General features: G+C 42.2%; 1 protein-coding gene across 6 annotated transcripts in view; it reads left to right on the top strand.

Annotated features, from left to right (window-relative positions):
- Positions 1 to 9,596, top strand: part of CTPS2 (CTP synthase 2) — a 150,205-nt gene that overhangs the window by 15,242 nt on the left and 125,367 nt on the right. For all 6 annotated transcript variants that reach the window (XM_028482647.2, XM_028482649.2, XM_024115282.2 and 3 more), the window contains 2 exons: positions 3,378 to 3,548; positions 5,686 to 5,786. In XM_028482647.2, coding sequence (XP_028338448.1) covers positions 3,378 to 3,548; positions 5,686 to 5,786 — 272 coding nt within the window. The remainder of the gene's footprint in view (positions 1 to 3,377; positions 3,549 to 5,685; positions 5,787 to 9,596) is intronic.

The raw sequence follows: 9,596 nt of genomic DNA, 5'->3' as shown, positions 1-9,596 counted from the left end.
CCCCAGCCGGTGAGCAGACAAGCCTCTCGGGCTGGTGAGTGCCGGTCGGCGCCGATCCTCTGTGCGGGAATCTCTCCGCTTTGCCCTCCGCACCCCGCTGCTGCGCTCTCCTCCGTGGCTCCGGAGCTTCCCCCTCCGCCACCCGCAGTCTCCGCCCGCGAAGGGGCTTCTAGTGTGTGGGAACCTTTCCTCCTTCACGGCTCCCTCCCACTCTTCTGGCACTTTTAGAGTTTCATTTGGTTTTCCTTTATTTTTTTTTCTTCCGGTTTTATTGAGGTATAGTTGAAATACAGCACTGTATAAGTTTAAGGTGTATAGCATAATAATTTGACTTACATACATTATGAAATGATTATCACAATAAGTTTAGTTGAACATCCATCATCTCATACAGATGCACAATTAAAGAAGTAGCAAAAAATTGTTTCCCTTGTGATGAAAACTCTTAGGATGTACTCTCTTAACTTTCATGTATAACATAGAGCAGTGTTAATTATATTTATCTTGCTGTACATTACATCCCTGGTACTTACTTATCTTATAACTGGAAGTTTGTACCTTTTGACCACCTTCATCCAATTCCCCTCACCCCACCCCTCTCCTCTGGTAACCACAAATCTGATCTCTTTTTCTATCAGTTTGCTTTTGAAGTATAATTGACTTACAACACTGTGTTCCTGGAGCACAATATAGTGATTTGATGTTTCTGTACATTTTTAAATGATCACCACCATTTGCTTTTACTTTAATATTGTTAATACATCTGGAATTTAATTTGGTGGGAGATGAGAATGTAACATAATTTTTTCTCTAAATTTTTTTCTGATTAGCCACTATTCCTAATCGCAATTATCAAAGATTGCATCCTTTCTCCACTGACTTGAAATACCACCTTTCAGTATATACTAAATTTCTGTCTTTGTATTCTGGTCTGTTCTAGATCTCTTTGTTTATTCCTGCCTACCATTTTAATAGCTGCAACTTTTTACTATCAGGACTTTTCTCATTATTCCTTTTCTCCTTTTTTAAACCTCACAATGTTAGTTGTCTTCAAGATTAACTTCAGAGTCCTTTTATCAAAGTTTATGAGAAAGCACTCTTTAAATTTATGAATTAATTTGGGGAAGAAGTAAACACTGAAAATATTGACTGGCCTATTCAGGAACTGTATATGTGGCTTTCATTTTATCCATACCTTCTTTTATGTCTCTGAAGTAAAGTTTTAAAGTTTTCTTCATATAGGTCCTACACATTTCTTTGAAGTTTATTTCTGTGTATTTTACCTACTTTGATTTGTAATGATATCTTTGGTTTTTTTAGTCATGTATTAAATTCCTTTATGTAATAGGGACTTTTTGGGGTATTTTGGTTTTGTGTCATATTTGTTCATGTTATTCCATATTTGTATATACTGAAATATATATACATATATATACACTTTTTTTAAAATTTAATTGTACTTATTTTTTTAACATATATATATATATATATATATATATACATATATATATATATATTTTTTTTTTTTGGTACGCGGGCCTCTCACTGTTGTGGCCTCTCCTGTTGCGGAGCACAGGCTCCGGACGCGCAGGCTCAGCGGCTATGGCTCACGGGCCCAGCCGCTCCGCGGCATGTGGGATCTTCCCGGACCGGGGCACGAACCCGTGTCCCCTGCATCGGCAGGTGGACTCTCAACCACTACGCCACCAGGGAAGCCCCACATATATGTTTAAAAATTCCTTTACTCACTGTTATTTTTTGAGGGCTTTTATTTTTATTTATTTTTCATGTGTTTTGTTTTGGTAATCACACCTGTTTTTCTTCCAAATTAACTTTAGTTTCACTGTCAAGTTAAAAAAAATCTGTTGGCATTTTTATTATAATTGCATTAAATAAAAAAAATGTTTTTGAAGACATAATCTACAGCTTTTCTTTTTCTTCTAGGAACATAATAGGAATCTAAAATTTTAAAATTTAGGAATCTAAAATTTCAAGACCTTTGCCGTGTACCTGGAGTATTGCCAAACTGGATTTGGCCTGAATTAACTAGAGAGATTTCAGAGATCTTTCCCTATTTGGCACAAGTTAAGATGATCAAAGTACAAAGACTTTTCCATGGATCGGCAATTCCTGCTAAACATGAGAAAGTAGAATTTGAACTGGAAATGGAATTTGGGAAGCACGAAAATATTGCAATTTCATCATTTTGCTCTTTTGTCCTTAAAGTTAGAGATCTTTCCGATCACACTTAGGTACCTTATGAGGGAGACATAAATGAGACTATAAAAGGCTTCTGATTAGGTTCAGAAGCTAGCCAACCTTCTTTTTATGCTGTGAACATCTAGCTATAGAAGTAAATGATAGAATTTCCTTAATCACGGAGAGGTTCAGTTCTGACAAGGTGGCTGTAGGACATTGGACTCCCTATCAATGCCCTCAAGTAACGCTGGAGACCCAGAGGCATGCCTAGTAGTCAACACAGTTGCTGGTCGTGTGATTAAGTTTTCATCTATACACATGTTTAAAAAATTACTTAATTAATTACTTACAATTGTTTTTTTTTGGCTGTGTTGGGTCTTCGTTGTTGCCCACAGGCTTTCTCTAGTTGTGAGCAGGGGCTACTCTTCATTGTGGCGCGCGGGCTTCTCACTGTGGTGGCTTCTCTTGTTGCAGAGCTTGGGCTCTAGGCACGCGGGCTTCGGTAGTTGTGGCGCGGGGGCTTCAGTAGTTGTGGCATGTGGGCTTAGTTGCTCTGCGGCATGTGAAATCTTCCCGGACCAGGGCTCGAACCTGTGTCCCCTGCCAATGCAGGGGATTCTTAACCACTGCGCCACCAGGGAAGTCCCAAGTCTTCATCTGTATCCTTCTTCATAGTGCTGTTGTGCAGGTGGCTTATTGCTCCCTTTCTTTTTGGCCTCAGTTTCACCAAGTCGCCCCGTGGGCTAGTGGAGGCCCTGCTTTTCATCAACTGTCTGTTTAATAGTGACTTTACCCAAGACTGGAATCAATGAAAATTTTCTTATGCCAATTTCAGAGTCCGGGATACTGATGCTTTGAAGTCAATTGCTATTTGTTTTAAAAATTGCTGTTTTAAAGTCCCTTTTTTATGTGGTATATGATGAGTTTGGAAAAGCTAAATCTTGAGGACAGAATTTCAGTAAGCATTTAAAACTACCATAATCGAATACCAGAATTTTTCCAATGCACTTTAATGGATAGAATCGAATTGCTAAATTTTCTCATCGAAATATGGAAATGGTGATACACTATGGCTTATAAATAAGACTTTTACCGGCTCTTTACTATATTGTGCTCATCTTTGAAAAATAATCTACTGGAAGCAAATTTTTAATTTTTACATTGCCTTTTTATCCCAGGTGAAGTGTTTGTCTTAAACGATGGTGGAGAAGTTGATTTAGACCTTGGAAATTATGAAAGGTTCTTGGATATTAATCTTTATAAAGACAACAACATCACCACTGGGAAGATATATCAACATGTGATCAATAAAGAGAGGCGTGGCGATTACCTGGGGAAAACAGTACAAGGTATTATATTCCACAAACATTAGGGGGCCCTGTGTGCTGAGCACTCACACCCTGCTCAAAATAGACCTGAAGATGAGGGGGTCCCTGTGCTCTACAAACTCCAATCCTTTTCAAATCCCTGTTTTCTCCTCCTTTTATTTCCTTCTTTTTTTTTTCCTCCAGTTTTATTGAGCTATAATTGACATACAGCACTGTATAAGTTTAGGGTGTACAGCATAATGATTTCACTTACATACATCATGGAATGATGACCGCAGTAAGTTTAGTGAACATCCATCATCTCTGATAGATGCAAAATTAAAGAAATAGACAAAAATGTTTCCCTTGTGATGAAAACTCTTAGGATTTACTCTCAACAACTTTCATATATAACATAGAGCAGTGTTAATTATATTTTTCATGGTGTGTATTACGTCCCTAGTACTTATTTATCTTATGACTGGAATTTTGTACCTTTTGACTACCTTCATCCAGTCCCCCCGCCCCATAACCACAAATCTGATCTGTCTTTTTTATGAGTTTGTTTGTTTTTGAAGTATAACTGACCTGCAACACTATGTTAGTTCCTGTTACACAACATAGTGGTTTGATGTTTTTATACATTTCAAAACACCATGATGTCACCATACAAACTTTTACTTTTCATTTTCCTCAAAGGTTTCAAGTTCATCCTCCATGTTCCTGATTGTATTTTCATCAGTCTTTTTTTTTTTTTAACTAATGTCATTGTTTCCTTTAGTCCATGTATCTGTCCTCTTTCTCTTTCTCTCTTTAGCTTTTATCTATAAAATCCATGGGGAACCATTTATTCATCACAAATCTGATTGGGGTATAGATTTATTTTGGTTTGTTTTTGTCTGTCCTTTATTTAATATGTTCTTTTTCTACTTCTTTCTTGTATCTTTGCATGGATGATGATTACTCCCCTTTGAAAAAGAATAGTGATGGGGCGTGACGTGGGGGGGTGCGGGGATTGAACTGGAGGGCAGCATGATATGACCCTTTTTTCACCAACCCTTTTCATGGGGGGTATGATTCTTATTCTCTTTTGTCCTCGAAGAGAGACCCGCAGGCCACCCTCCCCCCCACCCCCCGCTTGTATTCATAAGTTCCTACGTGGTAGGGTAAAGGTGCTAATTCCCCATTCCCTTTAAATCACCTTCATGTTGGAAAGCAGCTGAGAAGTAGATAAAGAAGTTGGACAGATGGAGATCAAAAGATCAGCTATGTTACTGCTGACACTGGATGGTGTGGTTTAGATCTTAGCTACAATTGTACTTTCTAATAGTTTTCCCCCAAGTGTAGGTATTGGGAACACCCGCGGGAGGGAGAGTTGCTGCCTCATACCCGCCACTTCCCAAACTTGGCGAGAGGGCAAGGCCCCAGACCTGGGCCTCAACCCCTGATCCCTGCGCTGCCCACGTGGAGGCAGAGCCGGACCTACCCCGCCCTCCCAGAAAGGGGTCGGGCTGGGCAAGCGTGGTGGGTCGTTCCAAACGCACCAATCAGAGACGACTTCCTCCCGCCTCGCGGGAGCAGGGCGGCCAGGGAGCTGCAGGTGCTGGTGGAGCAGGTGACAGACGTGTCTGCATCAGCTTCCCAGAGGCCAACATTCCTGCTTTGTACATCACATTAGGTTAGTTGGTTGCATCTTTTTGTCTCTTCGGCTGAAATTAGCAGCCTCAGGCCTCTGGTCAGGCATGCAGGCCTCGTCTACACCCTCTGAGTGACCCTTCCACACTGGCTGGCGAGTTGCCCAGGGTCTGCAGGGCTGGGCCACTCTGAGACCTTCTTCCCCTTGGTGTCCAGTATTCAGCACCCTTGGCAGCCCTCCTTGCACAGTTTTTAGTTGGCATTATAGGTGTTTTCTATAGATAGCATCAAAGATGGCATTTCTTCTCTCTCTCTGTGGTTGGTTGATTTCAAGAGAAATGGCATAACATTTAAATGACTAAACCTATGTTGTGTCTGTAGTATTAATTTCAGTGAGATGGATAATAATGTGAGGACTGTAGCTTGTCTAATTTGCCAGGTGGCTTTCAGGTTATTTGGGAGGTCTAAAGACACTAATACATTCATTTCTCATGACCATGACCATGAAATAAGCTTTTGTGCTAATTATTACTTCTTTCTACAGTTGTCCCTCACATTACTGATGCTGTCCAGGAGTGGGTTATGAATCAAGCCATGGTGCCTGTGGATGGTCATAAGGAAGAGCCCCAAATATGTGTTATTGAGGCAAGCATGGAACTTTTTTTTAATAATTTTATATCCTTATGGGTTTTTAAGCAGCTGATCTTCATTCATTCAACAGATATGTGTAGATGGCCTCATGTGTGCTGGACACCGGCCTAGGAGGTGGGATTACAGCAGGGAGCGACATAGATAGTCCCTGCTTTTGTGGTCACAAGTCAGTGGGCAAGATTGGCTTAAACTGGGTGATTACTCCTGGGATGGGCGTGCAGCAGTCTGCAAGTGAGGACTGATCAGTCACAGAATGCATTCTACTGAGTGCTGTTTGCAAAGTGCTTTGGAACTAGAGAGAGACCAAGTTAGGGAATTCCGACTGTAGAGGTGATTTGGAGGTGAGTAGTGAGTACTAGCTGTTTAAAGAAAGAGCTTAGTATTTGTACTTGCCACTTGTTCACTGCTTCCCTTCCTCTCAATGTGCAGAATGAGAATAACATCCATCCATGTACTCCTTATCTAAAGGTCCGTTGACCTAATTGCCAGGCAGGACAGCAGAATAATGAACATTTTGGCTCCTAGAGGCAGACTCCCCAAGTTCACATTTCTGCCCTCACCCCCAAGTGGTGTATGGCTTAGTGGTTAAGAGTCTGGAGCCAGACTGCTTGGGTTCATAGCCCAGCTGGTTCACTTACCAGCTGAGTGACCTTGGACAAGTTTGCTTAACTACTCTGTGCCTCAATTTATTCATCTACCAAGTGGGGATAATGTTTTGCGGATTAAATAAGCCAATACGTTTAGTGCTTAGATTGTGTCGGGTCTATACTAAGTGCTTGAAAATTATTAACCATTGTTAAGATGCTTGTATGACTTGGCAAGTTACTTCTCAAAGTGTCAATGTACTCATCTATAACAATATGATAGTGTAATATTGTAATAACAACAAGATAAGAATAACAGGGTTGTTGCAAGAATTAAATATAATAATGTAAAAAGCACTTGGCCATGTCTGGCATTTAGGAGGTGTTCAATAAACATGTTAGCTGCTATTATTGTCATCGTTATCAGTGTTTGCAAATAGATATTATGCTACCCACAAGATCCATTTTGTTACTAGTAGAGCTGATAATATTAACGTAAATGTGCTGTACTATCATATATTAATTATATATTTGCTACTATAATGGTATGGTTGATAAATTTAATGTAAATGTGTAAGTGTGCTATATAAAATTTTCTCTCCCTTTGTATTTCTTCCTTCACAATTTACGAGGAAAGAGAGGATGCTTCCTTTATAATTTTTAAAAATCGGAGTATAACATAAACACAGAAAAGTGCACATATCACAGATGTATAGCTTGATGAAGTTTTATAAACTGACCATGTCTGCATAACTAGGCTTGCTTCCTTTAAAAAAATTTAATATCTAATACAGTGAATAGTTTGCAAACAAATCGAGGCAATGATAAAGACAAATAGTGTGAGAAAAGAGAAAGGCAGGTAAAAGTGTCAGGAGAATAACATGTGATGTGAGAACAAAGATGTAAACCGGGGCATAGCTTGACTCTATGGTGAAGGAGACTTGCACGGTCACTCTCTTTATTGATTTTCAGTTTTTAGGACCCATCTCCAGGACGAATTAGAGAAACCTTAAAAGAAGGAATGTGTCATCAACTTTGAAAAGAGGGATCATGAGGTGGAGGGGGTGGAGGAGTGCTGGAGGGGAAGGAGGGAGGGCAGAACCTCATTTTACACTGCGAGGGTCTACAGATACTGTTAGTATTTGGCTGAAAAAGAAGCAAAAGTATCTCAGGTTAGGAAAGTAACCAGTAGAATTAACAATTGAGGTTGGTATCTGGGGATGGGGGTTCCAGAGGGCTGCATCCTCATCTGTCACAGCAGGAAGTACACCTACGTTCATTAGAGGGTGTCTGAAATAGCTAAGTTGAGGAAGAGCTGAGATGGATGAGCTTTGGTTTAGAGATATGGAGGTAACTACCAGAAGAAATCCCAACAAAGAAGTTAAAGCACTTGCCGGGCTTCCCTGGTGGCGCAGTGGTTGAGAGTCCGCCTGCCGTTGCAGGGGACACGGGGTCGTGTCCCTGTCCGGGAAGATCCCACATGCCGTGGAGAGGCTGGGCCCGTGAGCCATGGCCGCTGAGTCTGCGCGTCCGGAGCCTGTGCTCCACAATAGGAGAGGCCACAGCAGTGAGGTTCGTGCCCCGGTCCGGGAGGATCCCACATGCCGCGGAGCGGCTGGGCCCGTGAGCCATGGCCACTGAGCCTGTGCGTCCGGAGCCTTGCTCCACAATAGGAGAGGCCACAGCAGTGAGAGGCCCGCGTACCACAAAAAAAAAAAAAAAAGAAAAAGAATCCGCCTGCCAGTGCAGGGGACATGGGTTCGAACCCTGGTCCGGGAAGATCCCACATGCTGCGGAGCAGCTAAGCCCATGCACCACAACTACTGAGCCTGCGCTCTAGAGCCTGCGAGCCACAACTACTGAAGCCCACGCTCCTAGAGCCCGTGCTCCGCAACAAGAGAAGTCACCTCAATGAGAAGCCTGCACACCGCAACGAAGAGGAGCCGCTGCTCCCCGCAACTAGAGAAAGCCCGCACGCAGCAACGAAGACCCAACGCAGCCAAAAATAAATAAAGTAAATAAAAAAACAAAGTGCTTGCCTTGGGGAATCAGACTTGGGAGAGGGAAGAGTGGGGCAGGGAAGTCTTTTTTTTTTTTTTTCTTTTTTTTTTTTTTGCAGTACGCGGGCCTCTCACTGTTGTGGCCTCTCCCGTTGCGGAGCACAGGCTCCGGACGCGCAGGCTCAGCGGCCGTGGCTCACGGGCCCAGCCGCTCCGCGGCACGTGGGATCCTCCCGGACCGGGGCACGAACCCGCGTCCCCTGCATCGGCAGGCGGACTCTCAACCACTGCGCCACCAGGGAAGCCCTCTTGCTTTTTATCGTAAGCTCTGCTGTACAATTTGGTTTTTAACCATGTGCATGCATTATTTTATTTTTTGAAAAAAAACTTATTAATGTCAACTTGAAGGTGCCATTTAGCAATTTCAGAATCTTAAAGATCAGCCCAAGACTGATTTTATTCAAGCCCAGCAAAGGGTCGGACAAGCCCTCACACCTTTGGTTTACAGTGGTTATTTGTTGCAGAGTACCACCTTGTCCAATATGGTAGCCACTCACCACATGGGGCTGTTGAACATGTGAAAGTAGCCCATCCAAACTGAGATGTGCTGTGAGTTTAAAATATAACTGGGCTTCAAAGACTTAGTATGAAAAAAAAGAATGTAAAGTGCCTCATAATTTTAAAAAAATTGGTGATGTTGAAATGATAATATTTTCGATATACTCTGCTACATAAAATATAGTGTTAAAATTAATTTCTCCAGTTTAATTGTGCTTTTTTCCCATTTATTTATTTATTTTATTTTTGGCTGCGTTGGGTCTTCGTTGCTGCATATGGGCTTTCTCCAGTTGCAGCGAGCGGGGACTACTCTTCGTTACGGTGCGCGGGCTTCTCATTGCAGTGGCTTCTCTTGTTGTGGAGCACGGGCTCTTGGCACGGAGCACGGGCTCTTGGTGCACAGGCTTCAGTAGTTGTTGCACGTGGGCTCAGTAGTTGTGGCTCGCGGGCTCTAGAGCGTAGGCTCAGTAGTTGTGGCGCACAGGCTTAGTTGCTCCGCGGCATGTGGGATCTTCCCAGACCAGGGCTTGAACCTGTGTCCCCTGAATTGGCGGGTGGATTCTTTTTTTTTTTTTAATTTTATATTTTTTAACATCTTTATTGGAGTATAATTGCTTTACAATGGCGTGTTAGTTTCTGCTTTATAACAAAGTGAATCAGCT

The sequence above is a fragment of the Physeter macrocephalus genome, chromosome 21 (genome assembly GCF_002837175.3).
Source record: "Physeter macrocephalus isolate SW-GA chromosome 21, ASM283717v5, whole genome shotgun sequence".
In the NCBI taxonomy this organism is placed as follows: Eukaryota; Metazoa; Chordata; class Mammalia; order Artiodactyla; family Physeteridae; genus Physeter; species Physeter macrocephalus.
The sequence above is the reverse complement of the archived record's forward strand: the minus strand, read 5'-3'. Positions and strand labels throughout refer to the sequence as shown.